The sequence below is a fragment of the Canis lupus genome, chromosome 29 (genome assembly GCF_048164855.1).
Source record: "Canis lupus baileyi chromosome 29, mCanLup2.hap1, whole genome shotgun sequence".
In the NCBI taxonomy this organism is placed as follows: domain Eukaryota; kingdom Metazoa; phylum Chordata; class Mammalia; order Carnivora; family Canidae; genus Canis; species Canis lupus.
In genome coordinates, this window is record NC_132866.1 from 37079229 (window position 1) to 37097859 (window position 18631).

The window sequence follows — 18631 nt, forward strand, 5'->3', positions numbered from 1 at the left end:
GATGGACGTGAATTTGGAGGCAAGGAGATACTATTCTACTCTGACCAACTGACAAAATGAACCATTTCATGTTGTAGCCATGTAGTTCACGGTCCCCCCCCTAACGGTCCCTGACATTTTTTTACAGCTTACTCTCTTACACGGATGCCTTCGACAGCCTCGCGTCACACTGCATCATTTGGCAGCGCCCCGCGGTCCGGAAACGACCAGGCCCCACAAGGCCCTGGGAGAAACCCTGAGAGCGACCTCTGCCCTTCAGGGGAAACTCCTCAAACCCGGCGTGGCGCCAGGGCTTATGGGAAACGTAGTCCTAGGCTCGGTCGCCCGCCCGGCGCGGGGTTCGCCCAGGGTCTTGAGGTGCTCCGAGGCTCGCGGCGCACATGCGTACTTCGTTCTCCGCGCGTCTGCCTCGGGTTCGCGCTCCCCGCCGAGGAAATGCCGGGGCGCTCGGGAGGCTGGCGCCGCGCGAGTGGGAGCGGCGGGTGAACCCGGCCGGGTGGGCGAGGGCCCGCGGGGCGGCGGTGGGGGCGGCCTCGGGGACGGTCGGCTGGGCCCGGCGCTGGGCCCCCGGCAGGAGCCGCGCCGTCCGCGTGGGGCCGCAGCGTCCTCGTGGCTGCGGGAGGGGACGAGAACCCCGGATCCAGGTGGAGCCGGCTGTGAGTTGGCAACTGCCGGCAGGATGCCGAGCCACGTGAGACGAGGTTTCCTCCTCTGTAAAATAAGAATATCATATGCCACGTGGGATTGTTTGGAAGATTACGTTTTTTACACACCTTTTAAAAATACGTATCAAATCTCGACGTTCGGAACAGAGCTTAGTTGATATTAGCTGTTAAGGTAACAAGGTAGCTATTTGGAAGGTATTTTTCCTTGTCACTGGCTAAATTTTATTTAAACCCAATAACGGTCTTTATGTAAATGTTTTCTGTTTTGGCAAAAAAGGAAACTGAGGCTCAGCTGGCTCAAGTGAAATACTCAAGGGCTCACAGTTCTGGTAGACAACCTTGTCTAAAACCAACGTTGTATTTCTTTAGGTTCCAAGGAAGCAACCTCGAAGTGTGGAGCAGAATCGCACCCTGTGGTCATGTATTTTGGGATTTCTTGGCATCTCAGAACTCAAGGTCAGAATTGCCTAACTGTTGCTGGGACTATTGCACTGTCCAACTTTCAGCATCCTCAGTGGCCTTAGAGTTTAGGCAGGTAAGGCCTTTGAGATTTGGATCCATGAGTCAAACTTCTAAATAAATTGTTTTGTCTTTTAAGGCCAGGTTCCAGCCCCCTTGGAAGAAAGCAGCTTTTGTGAAGTAAGAATGAAGGAAGCCCCAGGAATAGGAATCCCACCGTGAAGATTGCTCCTCTGACCTCAGATTTCTCACCACAGCTTTAGAGCAGAGGCAGGAAACTGGTAGTAAGGAGCAAGGCCTTGGTTTTCATAATCTGAAGTAGCAGCTCTTTATTCTGCTCAGAATGAGCATGGCCTCACTTTCCCCATACTCAGAGGGTCTCACGATGATGGTGAAAAGTCTGGACCAAGCTTCAGAAAAAATAGGTGAGTGGGACACTGAGAGTAGTGGGTGAGGGGCAGGTTGCATAACAGAAAATATTAATTCATTAGAGGGTTCATGTCTGCATGGTCTGTAGGGAGAGAGCACTAGGCACAACTGAGGAATTCTACCTCCAGCCTTAGTAAATATCCCTTGCCTTCAACCTTCACTCACTTTTCCTAGATTTTGACCTGCTCTTCTATGTCCCTTTAGAGGTATACTACAGCTCTATCTACCCTGACATTATAGAGGCATAGAATAGGGTCATCTGTGTCTGCGTAATTTCAGGGCTGAGAAACCTTGACTCTTATCACCAGATTCTGTTGCAACTTAGACACGGATTTTAAAGTAGGCCTGTCCACAAAACAACTTCATTTCTACAGAGTGATTTCTAGAACTCTAAGGATAAATAACTTAGCGGGAATGTAAGTAAACAATTATCTTGAGTATTTTTTCCTACAACATTGATAATGAAAAATAACAATTTGTTTTTTGATATATTTGTTAAATTAGTTTTGCATTGGTTCTAAAAGAAACATGAAATTAGTAATGATTAGGAAGTAAACAGTGAAAAATTGCTGAGCCAGGCTCTATGGTTCTTGTCAGAGTCACACATGTGAATTCTCTCTGCACGTGGTTCTTTCTCACTCTCTCAGGAGCCAAAGTACTTATTCTTACAGGGTAACATTTAACCAGCTGGTGGGCATGGGGTTTTAGGAGCTGAATCTCAAAAGTCTGTAGTAGCCAAATATCATATGACTTACTGTTTTCTTTTCCCATAGCTGTACATTCAACCTTCTCTGTACTTTACCAAAAGGAACAGAAAAAGAACAAATCCCAGGTGAGCTGCTTTTCATTTCTCACATTGTTTTCCATTGTGTAAAACAATGAAGGATAAAAATGATAAAAGCTATCATAGAGTTAACAGATCTAAAGCAAGGAAAGGTCAACATGTTAATTGTGTGGCAATTTCTTTTCCATATTACGTAACAGTAATTTTTTTTAGTAATTTTTATAACAATAATTTTGTGCAAATTTATCTTTGATACTCTGTCCAAAAGGAAGATGCTTTGATTTGACTACAAAAATAAACAAAAGTAATTCTTCATGGAACACAAAGTTTTCCTGGCCTAAAGTCTGAAAAACTTCTTTGCCTTCCTGAAAGTAAGGTAGTTGACAACTGCAGTTAACAAGTCTGAAATGAATGCTGCCCATCATCTTCAACTCTGATTGTTCTTTTTAGTAGGTGCAGAGAGAAGGCCAAAGCATAACTTAGATGATTCAAGTGGATGATTTTTTTAAAAGATGTATTTATTTATTTGAGGTGGGGAGGCAGACAGAGAGATTCTCAAGCAGACTCCTGCTGAGCATGGAGCCTCACGTGGAGCTCTGTCTCTCAACCCTGAGATCATGACCTGAGCCAAAACCAAGAGTTGGACACTTATTCAACTGAGCCATCGAGGTGCCCCTCAAGTTGATGATTTCTTTTGTCTGCTTCACACTATTGTCCTTTTCTGGTTGCCTTTTAGCAAAGCTTAATGTGATTATCTTTGGTCCATTATAGTTCTTACCTTATTTTTCTTGACTGATTTAATCATCTGTGGATTTTTTTTATAGTTAAAAAAGGATGGACAACCACCCAATTTGAAATTCAAAAGCTGAATGTTATGCTTGTTTTAAGTGAGAGCTATTGCTGGTCAGATGTATTCCTACTGAGCAAAGCAAACTGTTGATTTTCTATATGGTTTTTGCAAAGAGTTGGTGTATTTGTTTCCTGTGGATGCTATAACAGGTTACCACAAATTTGGTAGCTTAAAACAGCAGAAATTTATTTATTCATGTCATGGAGGCTAGAAGTGTGAAATCAGGGTGTTGTCAGGGATGTGCTCCTGCTTAAGCTTCCAGAGGAGACTCCATCCCCTATCTCTTTCAGCTTCTGGTGGTTTTGGGGAGAGAGGCAGGAGAAAGAATGGAGGGAATAAAAACTAAGATGAAGAAAAATAAATATTTTGTAAGCCCTGTATCCATGTTCCCCAGAGAAACAGAACCAATAGGATGTGTGTGTGTATGTGTGTGTGTACAGGTAGCATATAATATAGATACATGAATACACATAGTATACATTTGTTTTATGGAATTGGCTCATGTGGTTGTAGGTGCTAGCAGATCTAAAATTTGAAGGACAAACCAGCAGACTGGAAACTCAGGAGTTAATGCTTCAGTCTTGAGGCAGAATTTCTTCTTTTGAGGGAAACCTTAGTTTTTGCTCATAAAGGCCTTCAACTGTTTGGATGAGGTCCACCCACATTATTGAGGGTAATCTATTTAAAATAATTGATTGTAGATACTAACCACATCTAGAAAATACTTCATAGCAACACTTAGACAAGTGTTTTATGAAATAACTGGATACTGTAGTCTACCAAGTTGACATACAAAACTAACTGTCACAAGCCCTTTAAGAAGATACAACAGTTATCTGTTATGTTGTGTGTGTATGTATACATATATACATATGTATATAGATATTTATGTGGTATGTGAATAAGTAAATACATATATACACATAAAAATAAGTATATACATACTTGTGATCATGTGACTAGTAAACAGCACTTGTCTGGATTATTTTTATGGGTGACATGAGATTTCATTTTATATTGGGAATTTAACTCATTCACATTTATTGTGGTCACTGATGATGTTTAGTTTTAGTTCCTCTATCTTTATTTGTATTTTTATTTATCCCATCTTCTTTCCTTTCTTTAATATTTCTCTTTCAATTATTTATTTCTCCCTTCCAGTGGTTTGAAAATTCAGTAGTCTACTTTTTTCCATTGGTTCTCCTGGAAACAGTTAACATAGTTTATATTTGTACTTTTTCTGTAAGCATCAGGAATTTTTATTTTCTGGACAGACCTTTTCATGTTTTACTTTCCCTTTCTTCTGTATCTCATGTTCTATAGAAATGATTGGAATTGTTTTTTAATATGATAAACATTTAAAAATCCTTTATTAACAGGTGCAGTGTGTAGACATGACTAAGCTATCTGGTTATTCTCTGTAATTTCCAGCCTCCAGAACTGTGAGAAAATAAATTTCTTTTGTTTAAGCCATCCAGCATGTGGTAGTTTATTAGAGTAGTTTAATAGGCAGTTTAATAAAGTCCCATTATTATTATGGGAGCCTTAGCAAACTAATAACAATTCTATTTTTAATTTTTTGAGGACACACCATACTGTTTTCTGTATGGCTGTTCCATTTTCTGTTCCCACCAATGTGCACTAGCGTTCCAGTTTTTCCACAGCCTCACCAATGCTTTTGTTTGCTCATAGGTGTGAGGTGAAGTAATGTTCTTTTGAGTACTTTCATCTCCAGTGTCTTTAAAACTCATGGAATCATAATAATTATATAGTTTGTTTTCTTCATACTTTCTCACTTTATCTGGTGCACGTCTTTTGTTTTACTGGTTCTAAATTTCTAGTGAACCTTCATTGTCTCTTTATATTTATATGTGAAGATTTGGTTTGATTCATGTATGTAGCTATTGTGAGTTTATTCAGAAATGTAGAATGCTGTTCCTTTATGTTTTCTCTCCTCGGTGAAAGAACTGACTTCAATATTTGTAAAGGAAATTGTTAGAAAGATAAAACCTGGTGAATTTCCTTTCAAGTTATCAGCAGAGAGTATATAGGCAACTTTAAGGGATTATTGATTTGTGAAGTGGAGATTTCCTATACTATACAGTTAGACCATCATGATCTGTCTCATCAGAAACCTGTCTTAAAACAAAGTCAGTATCCATTTTCTTCCTGGCTGATTGGCCATTGCCAGAGACCCTGAAGCATTTACCTAAAATATTTTTTAAAATTTGGTTTATCCTTCACCATCAGCTGTGTTTATACAGAGTGGCAAATGCCCAGAGTGTCTGACAATACTTTAGTTAATTCCTTAGCCAATCAATCAGCGCACTGCCCACTTTGAACTTAGATGAATTTGGTGGCTATATGTACTATATACTGAATGTATGCAGACACATACATGGGACCCGTAGGTAGTTCTTACTTTGCACTATAGTGTGGGGCTATAAAAATTGGCATGTACACTGAAAACATACAAAGCAATCTTAATCATTGGGGTAGTTCTGCAATCTTTAAAAATATTTGTTAAAACATTAAAAATCTATTGATGATACATATGTATACATATTTTATGTATATATTATACATATATATATAAAAATTAAAAAATACTGTAACTAATATTTAGTACTGAGTACCTCTTCATTAAGATTTTTTGGTTGTAGATCTAGAGTGTCTCAAATGGAAGCAGTATCAACATCCCCACAGTCAGGTGTTTCTTCTAAAACTCCATTTATATTTAGTTTGAGTTTCGCTTCTACCATAATCACTTCTCATTTCTTTGCTGCTTTTTCATTTTTGTTGGCCAGTTCTCTTTTGCAAACCATTTAACCATTTTTGCAAAATGCCATATTGCTAGGAGACAAGAAGGGGACATATGTTTTGTTGTTTGTGTGCGGACTGAGTAACAGATAAGCAGTGATCAGTCACTAGCAGACTTTGAAAAAAATGACACAATTGATCGTTGTTCATGTTTGTTATTTATGTAGTGATTTGTGGATTGAAGAGCATGCAGCAAAGTTTGTACTTTATGTGATTACTCACAGATACCATAGTAACTGAAATCTGATTGTATTGTTGGGGGACTGTTGTTACTTAAGTAAATAAATTGTGGTAATTGAAATTCATGTATGTCAGGACTATGCAAAATATGGACTACCTGTAGAGAGAAACATTCAGACATATCAATACATTGCCACAAATTTGTGCCAATTTGATGCTTAAAAGTTTTCCTCCCTTGAAGGGTGAGTCATCAAATACTTTGGAGAACTCTTATCTAAATGAAAAATGCCAAAATTACCAGAGATTAGGGCATTTTGTACCATTAAAGTCCCAAATTCAGTTCTCTCTTGATCTTATGCTATCATTTAATCCAGTTTGCATACCTACTAGATTGTAAGCTTCCTGAAAGTAGAAACAATGTTTTATGTATTTTAATGTCCACAGAAACCAGGACACTTTCATGTTAATAGCATTTTTTTTTTTTTAGTTTTTTTATTTATCTACGATAGTCACAGAGAGAGAGAGAGAGAGAGAGAGAGAGAGAGGCAGAGACACAGAGGGAGAAGCAGGCTCCATGTACCGGGAGCCCGACTTGGGATTCAATCTCGGGTCTCCAGGATCGCGCCCCGGGCCAAAGGCAGGCGCCAAACCGCTGCACCACCCAGGGATCCCTATAGCATTTTTTATGCTTGTGTGTGTTTGTATGTGTTTACTGTTATTATTATTATTATTATTATTATTACATTTCTCATTCTCCCACCACATATAAAACAAAAGAGGGACTGTGGTAAGTCTCCTGTAAAAACTTTTTCTAATAAACTCAGTAGTAAACATGGTAAAGAATTGGTTCCTAAATATATTTCTTCTGTCATGTAGTTTTGACTACTTTTGATTGATCAGATACATGTCTTACAGGGATCAATTTCATTTGAGGATGTGATTGTAAACTTTACCAAGGAGGAGTGGAGTCATTTGGACCCTGATCTAAGGACCTTGTACAGGGATGTGATGTTGGAGAACTATAGTATCTTCATCTCACTGGGTAAACAAAGCTTTTCTGAGTAACATCAGGCTTGTCCTTTTGCTGTTACCAAAGCATGTGGACCTTTTGTAGAGTTTAATGATACTTAGGTGTGGACACCAGGAATATTGTTTGTTTTTTCACATACCCATTGAAAGATTCCAGTGGGGGCAGCCCCGGTGGCGCAGCGGTTTAGCGCCGCCTGCAGCCCAGGGCATGATCCTGGAGACCCCGGATCGAGTCCCACCTTGGGCTTCCTGCATGGAGCCCACTTCTCCCTCTGCCTGTGTGTCTGCCTGTCTACCCCCGCCCCCCATCTCTGAACGAATAAATAAATAAATCTTAAAAAAAAAAAAAAAGAAAAGAAAAGAAAAGAAAGATTCCAGTGGGTCCCTTCACTTCATTTGCAGCTCCTGAAGCTGGACCTTGGTTTTTCTTCTGAGTTCCTAAAGCCAGGCAGCTTTTCAAATGTCCTTTATAATTAATTTTTCATTAGCAGGACATTGCATTACCAAACCAGAGGAGATCTTCAAGTTAGAGCAAGAAGCACCATGGGTGTTAGAGAAAGAATTTGCAAGCCAGTGTTACCCAGGTGAGTAATCCAGAGGAAATTAGATCCCAGGTGGTTTCAGGAATATGCATCTTTGGAGTGTTTTTAAGAATCCTTTTTAAGAGTCTTTGTTTGGAAGTGACTAAGGATAATGAGGCTGTATACCTAAATTCACCACAGATACACTGTCACACATGTATGTTCTCTTTTCTTGCTTGGCTTTTTAAGAGTTTACTCCCTTTTATTTGTACCTTGAAATTCATTCCTGTGTCATAATAAATATTTTATGTTGGTCAGTCTCCTTCTTCTAGCATTCTTAGCTTCATATTCCTTTCCATTATTCCTAATTTTCCATATTCCATATTCCATTCCATATTCAATTTTCCATATTCCATTCCATTATTCCTAATTTTCAAGGACTTCTTTTCTTTTCAGAAATTAGTAAATTAGTTTAACCAGTATTAATTGAACACTTGCTCCCCATGCCACTCATGTTTTGTTTTGTTTTATTTTATTTTTTTAACTTTTTTTTGTTTTTTGTTTTTTTTTAAATTTTTATGATAGTCACAGAGAGAGAGAGAAGCAGAGACATAGGCAGAGGAAGAAACAGGCTCCATGCACTGGGAGCCTGACGTGGGATTCGATCTCGGGTCTCCAGGATCGCGCCCTAGGCCAAAGGCAGGCGCTAAACCGCTGCGCCACCCAGGGATCCCGCCACTCATGTTTTAAATGAAAGAGATGGAGCAGTGGTGAAATAAGTTCTTTTATCTTATGGAATTCGTATTAACTGGAGAGAGAGGCAGGAAGCAGATTGCCATGAAAGTACAGAGTAGAAGGAAGGGGACTAGTAAGGAAGAATGACACCCCAAAGACTAGGTTTGAGGTAACAGAGTGTGCAAAGTGATAGAATTCTGGCTATTTGTTGAAGGTAGGATTAACAAAATCAGCACCTAGACACTAATTCATCTCTGAACACTTCATTCCTCTAATAGTTTTTTGGAACAACAATCTTGTGTACCTGTTTTCCATGGCACATTTACTATATAATTTTTTTATTGAGCATATCTTACTGTGAATTCCACTCATTGTTACTCATCCACTCTTATTGAATCCTTTATTTTCTGTTCATTTGTGGATTATGTTTATTTTCCCCCTTCTATCCATTTTGAAATGTATATGCATGAAGGGCCCAATAAATATGTGTGCATTCATTGCCAATTTTACTTTCCCCCCTGTCCACCACAGTAGCTTAATAGCTTTGGTTGGTTGGTTGGTTGGTTGGTTGTCACCTCCTTCTCCCAGCTGCTCAGAAAAGTAGAGGGAATGGAACATACTGATTTAGTATTACTTTTATCCCAAACGACTGGCTCTGAAACCAGAGAGCTGGGTATATAAAGGGTATTTGTGTATTAGACCAATTTTTTTAGAAGTAGTTTCAGATTCATAAGGTATGTTTTTCTTATTTCTAGAAGAATTGAAAGTTGATGGCATGATAGAGAGCAAAGAAAATCAAGACAGACATTTATGGCAAGATGCATTTTTCAATAACAAGAAAGTAATTACAGAGAGAGAATGTATTAAGGAAAACATTTAATTTGTACATAGACTGTATTTCTTCTAGAAAAATCTCCGGTAAATATAATCTAGATGGAATCAGTTTAGAAAATACGTCATAGTTAACCACTAATAGAATAGAAACTATTTAGGAAAGAAATCTGATGATGCCAATGGGTATGAGAAATTGCTTTCTGATATTATTAATCATGAGAAAACTCATACTAGTGAGAAGTTTAATGAAATTAAGAAAAATGAGAGCATCTTCTATCATAGTGAGGATTTTATTCAACAACAAAAGATTCACACTGTGGAGCAACTGTTTGAATATAATGAATGCATTAAAGCCTTCCACAGTAATGCTCTCTTCATTACACATAAGGGAACTCACACAGGAGAAAAATCATGTGATTATAATGAATGTGAGAAAATTTTCAGGTATGAGTCAAACCTCATGTTACATCAGGTAATTTACTCAAGGAAGAATCACTATACATTTAATGGATGTGGGGTAACCTGTGATAAGTCAGTCCTTTGGAAGAAACGTCCTAGAATTCATATGAGTGAGAAATACCATGAGTGTGATATATGTGGGAAAACCTTCCTCCGAAAATCAAATCTCACAGTACATCACAGAACGCACACAGGTGAAAAACCCTATAAATGTAATGAATGTGGGAAACCCTTTTACCATAAGCCAGCCCTCACTGTACATCAAAGAATTCATACAGGAGAGAGAATGTGGGAAATATGGGAAATGTGGGAAAACTTTCTACCAGAACTCAGCTCTCTGTCAGCATCAAAGAACACACACAGGGGACAAGCCTTACAAATGTAGTGAATGTGGAAAATCTTTTTCCCAAAAGTCAGACCTGACTGTGCATCAGAGATCTCACACAGGAGAAAAACCTTATAAATGTAATGAATGTGACAAATCCTTTAGTATAAAGTCAAAACTCACTGTACACCAGAGAATACACTCAGAGGAGAAGCCCTATGAGTGTAGTGAATGTGGGAAAATGTATTACATGAAGTCAACCCTCAGTAAACATCAAAGACTTCACATAGGGGAGAAAATATAGGAATGCAGTGAATGTAGGAAGACCTTCTGTGGGAAGTCAATTCTCCTTAAACATCAGAACTCATACAGGGGAGAAACCTTATGAATGTGTAGAATGTAAGAAAACCTTTTCTGAGAAGTCCTCTCTCAGTAAACATCATAGGATTCATACTGGGGAGAAACCCTTTGAATGTAACAAATGTGGGAAGGCATTCTGCCAAAAGTCCCAACTCATTCAACATCAGAGAATTCATACAGGGGAGAAACCCTATGAACGTAAAGAATTTAAGAGAACATTTTGCCAGAACGCATCCCTCAACGTACATCAGAGAACACACACAGGAGAGAAGCCCTATCAATGTAATGTAACGAATGTGGAAAATCTATTTATGATAGTTCGACCCTCATTAAGCATATGAGGATTCATTCAGGGGAGAAACCCTATAAATGTAATGAATGTGGGAAGACCTTCAGCCACAAACCAATTCTTGCCACACATCAGAGAACACACACAGAAGAGAAGCACTGTAAAGATGGATGAAACTGTTGCTGTAACTCAGAACTTTTGGCCTGACAGTATATCTAGGGAAGTAACCCTATGGTTGTAATGAATGTAGGAAGAACTACCAGAAGTCAGCCTTCAGTTTACATTATAGGACTCCTACAGGAGAGATACCTGGCAATGTTTTTACCAAACTGGTCACAGAACAAGTCGTTCTCACCTGCTGATGCACCTGCTCTTGCATCCAGGTAGATGAGATGCATGATGATGTGCATGAGAACTGGCCAATGGGATGTGAGTATAATGATGTAATTCTCTTCTGGTCTGACATATAATGGCCTCCATGTCAATTCTTTATAGTCTCTGTTCTCTTTGGGGGTAGGATATAGAATTCCTTCTGTCGAGGGGTCAGCACTCACTGTATGTTGGTGAAGTCACACAAGAGTAGAAATTTCTTTCAACATCTTGATGTTTCAAAACCTAATCCACAAATGAAATTGCCTGTAACTGGAGAAATCAGAGTTAAGAAATCTTGAGATTGCAACAAATTTAGAAAAGCCTTTACAAGAAGGCTTGTATCTTGTTCAATTCTCTCATTGAGCCTCAGGTAAATAATAAACTAAAACCTTATAAGCACATGGTTTTCTGAAAGCTTTCAGAAACAAAAACATACTTTGTTGAAACAAAGGTGAAACAAAACATACTTTGTGGTATTTCAGAGAATGATTACTGAGGGAAACCGAATTTAGAAAATACATTTAAGTTGTAACATAGGAAATACAGAGGCCAAGTATACATTTTTCACTTCTAGCACAAGTCTGAATTTAAGAAACTGCTGTGAACAGAAAGCTAATTGTACTTATCACCATAAAATGTATTCATTAAGAAGCCCCATCATTGAATATCCTGAAATGTTTAATTGGGGTATCTAAGTAGGTTTGAGTGTGCCAAACCCAACTTAGTTGTAACTTGGGAACTGTTTGTATATAACATGCCATATGTTCTTTGCCTTCCTGGTATTGGCAACCATGATATGATGCAAGAGTTAGCAAACATTTTCTGTGAAAGGCTAAATAGTAAATACTTTAACCTTAGAGGTTACATATGCTTTCTGTCACTTTTTTTTTTTTTTTTTTTACAACCTGTTAAAAATGTAAAAAGTCATTCTTAGCTCATGGGCCATTGAAAAACAGACGTGGCCAGATTTAGCTTGTAGGCCAAGTTTGTGAGCCCCTGATATCATGGTTAAAAGCAAGGACTCTGGAACTTTATTTCCTAGGCTCAAGTCCCAGTTCTGTTGCACATTAGCCATGTGGCCTGGGATAAATCCCTTAACATTTGTTCCTCAGTTTCCTTATTTGCAAAATGATGATCCTGACATTATACTACTACACGGAGTTCTAGTAAGGACCAGGTAAGTTAATAAATATAAAAGTATTAAACCACTGTATAGAATACTACAAGTGTTAGCTATTCTGTGACTAGCAGTGGATTTGTTAGAGCTTTTACAGGCTTTTGATTACCTACTCAACAGCTGTCCCTCACTCCATGCTAGTAGACCAGTTGTTTTTGTTTCATTGTCCATCTTCTATATAATTCAGGAAATGAATAATAATTGATCTAACCTGAATTTTTTCCAGCTTATTGAGGTATAACTGACAAAATTATAAGATATTTAAAATGTATAATGTGATGATTTAAGTGTACGTGTAAAAAGATGCCCCTGTCAAAAAAAAATAAAATAAAATAAAAAAATAAAAAATTAAAAAAAAAAAAAAGATGCCCCTGTCAAGTTAATTAACTAACCATCATTTCACATTTTTACTAACCTCACTCCTCTTTTTTGGTGAAAACCTTTACATTCCAGTCTTAGCAAATTTCAGTTATATAATACAGTGTTTTGTTTTGTTTTGTTTTGTTTTTATAATACAGTGTTATTAACTCCAGTTACCATGTTATACATTTGGTCCTCATGGTCTAACCTAATTTTGAAAAATGTGTCCTGATTAATGACTCATTTGAAATATGCATCGGACCCAGCTGTGGCCAGTGAAAAACTCTGAAGAATATTCAGTGAAATACAGGGAAACAGGATTCCCAGGGGCTAACAAACATTTGATTAAAAAAAAGAAGCCCTTGATTTTGCTGGATGTTTTTATGTTTGGATACGATATCTGATTGCATTTTTGATCCTAAGGTAGTATCTGGGGATGGGAGAACACAAAGCTGGGAAGACGTTGGGTCAGCAGTGTCTTTTGAGCAGGTGAATCAACCCCCCTCACACCGGGGCTTCTATATATGAGATCTTTTTTTTTCTAATTATGCCATTTGAGTTGGGATTTTCTATTTCTTATTTTATTTTAATTTATTCATGAGAGACAGGGAGGCAGAGACACAGGCAGAGGGAGAAGCAGGCTCCCCATGAGGAGTCTGTTGTGGGACTGGATCTCAGGACCCTGGGATCACGACTTGAGCCAAAGGCAGACTCTCAACCACTGAGCCACCCAGGTGCCTGGGATTTTCTGTTTCTTAGAGCTAAAGGTGGTTTAACCAACTTACATGTATATCTTTTTGAAAAGGTGTTAATTCAGAAATATTAACATTCCTTAGCCTCAGGAGAGGATATGTTCTCATGAGTAACTGGTTCAGAGGTGACTGTTTTTCAGTCCTGTAAATCTCCATGATGAATTCCACTAGAAATAAAGCTATTTGCTAATCCATTATATGAAACAAGTGTCTAATTCATTGAGCTTTCGTTGCATCTAAGCAAGAAAAAGCATTTAGAAAATAATTAGCTCATGTAGGTCTTATATTTAAAATAGGTGAAATAAACACTAAGTTAAATTGTCCATTGATCTGTCTCAATGTTATTGCCTGATTAGGTAAGGTGTGAGATGGATCTAATGTTTTCCCAAATGAATAAACAGTTCTCAACACTATGATTGAAGTTTGAACTACCATCTTTATCAAGTGCTAAGTTATCATTTGTAGGGAGTATTTTTGCTCAGGACTCCATCCCTTTATTTTTTTTTAATAACTAGCTTGCCCTCATGACATAGCAACTAGTAGATCTCCCAAAGATTCCACATCCTCTTGCCTTCACATTTACTCCTGGGAAAAACATTTGATCCAATTGGGCCAGTAAGAGCCCTACCTGAGACTTTTGTAAAAGGAGAACATCATGTTCTTGGATTGGTGACCATGGGACTCCTCACAGCCAGGAGAAAGTGTCTGCATGAAGGAAAATAGTTAACGTGGAGAGGAACATTTAAGAGAGAGACAGGGCAGCCCGGGTGGCTCAGCGGTTTAGCGCTGCCTTTAGCCCAGGGCCTGATCCTGGAGACCCAGGATCGAGTCCCACGTCGGGCTCCCTGCATGGAGCCTGCTTCTCCCTCTGCCTGTCTCTGCCCAACCCCCTCCATGAATAAATAAATAACATCTTTAAAAAAAAAATAAGAGACAGAATCTTGATGTTGCCCTAGACCAGTCAGTCCTGGACTCCCTTTTTCTACGTGTTCCAAAGATATACACTGTCATGTTCTTCTGGTTTCATTATTAAACCAACACGTGTTAACATCCTTTATGTACCATGATCAGTTTGATTCTGTTTCACTAAATTCTCTATTTATGCTTATGCCAAAGGTAACATTTTAATTAGTATGGCTTCCTAATACTTTTTATTATAGAGCAAGTCCTTTCACCCATAATTATACAATTAATCTTCAGCAAAGGAGGAAAGAATGTGCAATGGGGAAAAGATAGCCTTTGTTGAAATAAGGGTTAGTGAGGTACATAATTTTACATAAAATAAAATTCACCATTTTAAAAGTGTACTCTTTGATGAGTTTTGACAAATATATGTGATTGTGTAACTACCACCATGCTCAAGACACATCTGGCAGCCACTGATCTGTTTTATGCCCCTACAGTTTTACCTTTCCTAAAAGATCATATGAGTGGAATTGTAGATTATGTATGCAATCTTTTATGTCTGTATAAAAACTTTTGAGATTCATCCATGTTCTTGCATGCATCAGTAGATTGGACTATTACTCAGCAATACAAATAAACATTGTATGGACTGTTTATCCATTCACCTGTCGAAGGTCATATGATATATTTTCAACTTCTGTCTATTATGAATAAGCCTCCTATGAACATTTCCTTAAATCTTTTTGTGGACACAGACTTTCATTTATCTTGTGTAAATACCTATGAGTAATGGCATTGGATCATATAATCAATAAATGTATGTTCAGTATTTGCTTATTTCATTCCAATTTCAGAGATAAAAAAGTTATGGAACCACTGTGTCCTGGTTAGGATTAATTAAAAAGATCATGCCTGAATATATCCTAGTAAAAATTTTGAACTTCAAGATCAGAAGTCTTCAAAGCTTCCAATCAAGGAAAATCAGTCACTTATAAGGAATGATGAATCATAGTGGTGTTTGATTTCAAAATCAGTAGGAATACTACAACATTTAAAGATATATGGCAGAAATGGACTATATGTGAGTGACTCAGTAACTGTTCAAAAGTGCCTGTAGGAAGGGAAAATATTTGGAAAGTGTACTTTAAAAATGTAAATTTCAGAGGGACAATCTGAGTAAGCTGTTGTATAGAGCCCAATTAAGTTATATCAAAAACATTAATAGGGAGAAATTGCAAGAGAAAATGAATGTAGTAAAAATTGTAGGTCTCAAAGGATGATAATAATGATTGCATTATATTTGTATATAAGTGTTAAATTTATGAAATAGAATTTAAGGTGTATGTATTAGACAGGATTTTTGTTGTGTGCAGCTCCTTTGAACAGAACAAGAGCTAAGTTTACAGATAGAGAAATTGGAATAAATACTGTGGTGTTGGCATTGTTAACCAACACGAATTTATGGCTTCCAGTATTAATAGATAAATATAAAATTGCAAAAGTGCATATGGGGAGTGTACAAACACACAAATACTGTGGTGTTGGCATTGTTAACCAACACGAATTTATGGCTTCCAGTATTAATAGATAAATATAAATATACAAAAGTGCATATGGGGAGTGTACAAACACACATTTCTTGGCTCTGTAGAGCTAAGTAGAGGTGGTACACACACACAAAAAAAAAAACCAGTAGAAATAGACATGGCTAGTTCCTACATTTTGGTTTCTTTCTTCCTTTTCCTTTTCCTTTTCCTTTTCCTTTTCCTTTTCCTTTTCCCTTTTCTTTTCTTTTCTTTTCTTTCTTTTCTTTTCTTTTCTCTTTTCTTTCTTTTTTTAACATTTTGGTTTCTAAATCCATTCTTCACCAAAAGGAACTAGAGAGTTCTTAAAGAAATAGCTGATTCCAGGAGTGGGTCAGGGAAATTACAAGATAAGCCTGAACATTTTTTGTGTAAGAAAAATTGCTAAAGAATAATGGGACCATGTCAAAAGGACATGGCTTAAAAACAAAGAGACTTCTACTAGTAGACTATGGGACAATGTAAGAATTGAAACAATTGTACAACATTGAACAAAATAGGAATCCAGGAGTCTATGCTAATATAATGGGTACATGGGGAAAAGAATGTGTTTTTTCTTTTAGGATAACATCAATAAATGTAAAGGGAAATAATGGAACTGAGAAGTTACCATTTGGTTATCACAGTAATGATTACTTCAGGTAAATATCAGTGGATACTAAAACTAATGGATGAAAATGGATGAAGAATTCTATGGTCTCAAAGTATCTGTACAAAATAATTACAAAGGGTGAAAAAATAATTCAAAGGATAACATGGCAGACATCCTCTTAAGTAATCAAAGTTAACCCTCTCAGTAATGGTTTAACCACATCATGGGCCACTTGTAAGCAACATCATGTACACCTGGGTGGATACAGTACAAAAACCCAGCATTTCAATGACAATTCAGCCAATAGATCGTCTACTCATGAGAAAGTATCAGGCAAAGCAAAACTGAAGTACATCCTACAAAGTAGATTATAATCCTCAAAAATACCGAAGTTATCAAAATCCAGGAAATTGAAGAACTGTCTCAAATTGAGGGAGACTAGAAAGATCGGACACCTGAGCAAACCACGTGACCCTTGAAGGATCCCTCTCAAAAGGGCATTATAAGAACAATTGGTGAAACTTGAATTTGGTCTTTAAGTAAAATAAATGCATGAGTTTTTATACTGTACTTTCCTGAAGGTTCAAAATTTTTTCATAATTCAAAGCAAGAAAAAACACAAGGGAGCAAACATTAACATCATGGCAGCCTAAGACCTCCCTTGTTTTCATCCCCCCCTTTCAACACCTAAAATTCAGCATCTAGCCATGGCCAAAAGTGCCTTTGTGGGAGCTGTGAGATCCAGCACAATCCTCCCAGGGATCCAGGAGGAGTTTTCCCTGTCTGTATCATGCAATAAGCAGACAGATCCCCATATAGTCTGTGGAACTGACAGGAACCCGTGAAGTGATTCTAACACCTCTTGGCTGCAGTCCAGGAACACCTAGAAAACACTAAATTTTGGCAGACACCCACTGACGAAAAAGCCTTTGTAGAAGCCCAGGTCTCTAGCGGAGAAATCCAGTACTCCCCTGCACCAAAACCAAAATAAAATGAATTTGGACATATTTGTGAGAGGAACTTGCCTGCCTCACCCTTTTCCTTAAGGCAGCACAGCTTGGAGAAAGGATGCTGGGGGTCCCTCCAATGGGAGAAGAGGGAGAGGAGTGAGTCAGCAGCCCGCACAGCTGCTGTTAAACCCATCTCTCCAGTATCACCCAGAATATTAAAGCAGAGCTCCCAGATGGGGAGGAAGGAGATCTGGAAAGATGCAGATAAGAATATCAAAGGACATTAAAGAGATGCAGTTTCTACTGACTGCACTCTAGACTTCAACAGGAAGCCCACTCATGAATCGCTGGGAAAATGTCACCTGAGAGTCCCTCAACTGGTGCATGAGCACCACCAATGCTCCAAGTGCCAAACCCACATCTTCCCCCAGTTTGCAGCCGGCTCCTTGTGTAGACTTCCAAGGGCAGTAGTAAGAGCAAGATCAGGTGGATGGAGTATGTGCCGAAAGCAAGCCAGTGTCTGCAGGTATGGGAGAAACCACAACTTAAGCACTTTTGCCACATTTGGGAAAACAAAAAAAAATTACCATCAGCTGACTTGGTAAGTTGTAAGATCAAAAGAAGATCTGCCACAAGAGGGAACAAGATGAATGGAGCAGGTGTATTCATACAAGAGCAGGGAAAGCCCCCAGAACATAAACAGGATCAACAAAAGGTATCTCCCATCTAAAGGCAGCTAGTAAAGACTGGAGGAGATGTCTGCTATTTGAAATGTAAACACGGCAATGCAAAACCCCAAGGAAAATGAAGAATCAAGGAAATGACATCACTAAAAGATCATAAGACTCCTCCAATACCAAACCCAAAGACATGGAAATCTGCGATTGGTAAAAAAAATTCAAAATAGCTGTTTGAGGAAACTCATTGAGCTAGAAGAAATCCCAGACAATTCAACAAAATCAGGAATCAATACATGAGCAAAAATAGGAATTTAACAAAAATCACAAAGAAGGACCAAACAAATTCTGAATTCTCTCAATGAATGAAATAAAGTGATAGAGAACATCAACAGAAGAATAGGTCAAACAGAAGCTAGAGGACAGGCACTTCGGGATAACCCAGTCAGAGGAGAACCAAGGAAAAAGGATGAAAAGGCGCCAAGAAAACCTATGTGATCTGTGGGAAACCATCAAAAGAACG

The 18631-nt window shown here is 38.2% G+C and overlaps 1 protein-coding gene and 1 pseudogene across 14 annotated transcripts; both read left to right on the plus strand.

The window, feature by feature from the left end:
- The first annotated feature begins 216 nt into the window (after window positions 1-216).
- LOC140621176 (zinc finger protein 248-like) lies at window positions 217-15135 on the plus strand. Of its 14 annotated transcripts, none has more exons than XM_072806183.1 (7): window positions 220-496; window positions 1035-1121; window positions 1264-1549; window positions 2327-2385; window positions 7103-7229; window positions 7705-7800; window positions 12807-15135. In XM_072806183.1, exons 3-7 carry the CDS (start codon window positions 1468-1470, stop codon window positions 12878-12880), a joined length of 438 nt encoding a protein of 145 aa, XP_072662284.1. In that variant the 5' UTR covers window positions 220-496; window positions 1035-1121; window positions 1264-1467; the 3' UTR covers window positions 12881-15135. The 14 variants fall into 14 exon arrangements, 7 of the variants coding, with proteins under 7 accessions (XP_072662281.1, XP_072662284.1, XP_072662283.1 ...); XM_072806182.1 differs by lacking the exon at window positions 12807-15135 and adding an exon at window positions 9231-9456; XM_072806185.1 differs by lacking the exon at window positions 12807-15135 and adding an exon at window positions 8323-9221 and having other exon boundaries at window positions 7708-7800.
- Window positions 9456-10980, plus strand: LOC140621175 (uncharacterized; annotated as a pseudogene).
- Window positions 15136-18631: the final 3496 nt, after the last annotated feature.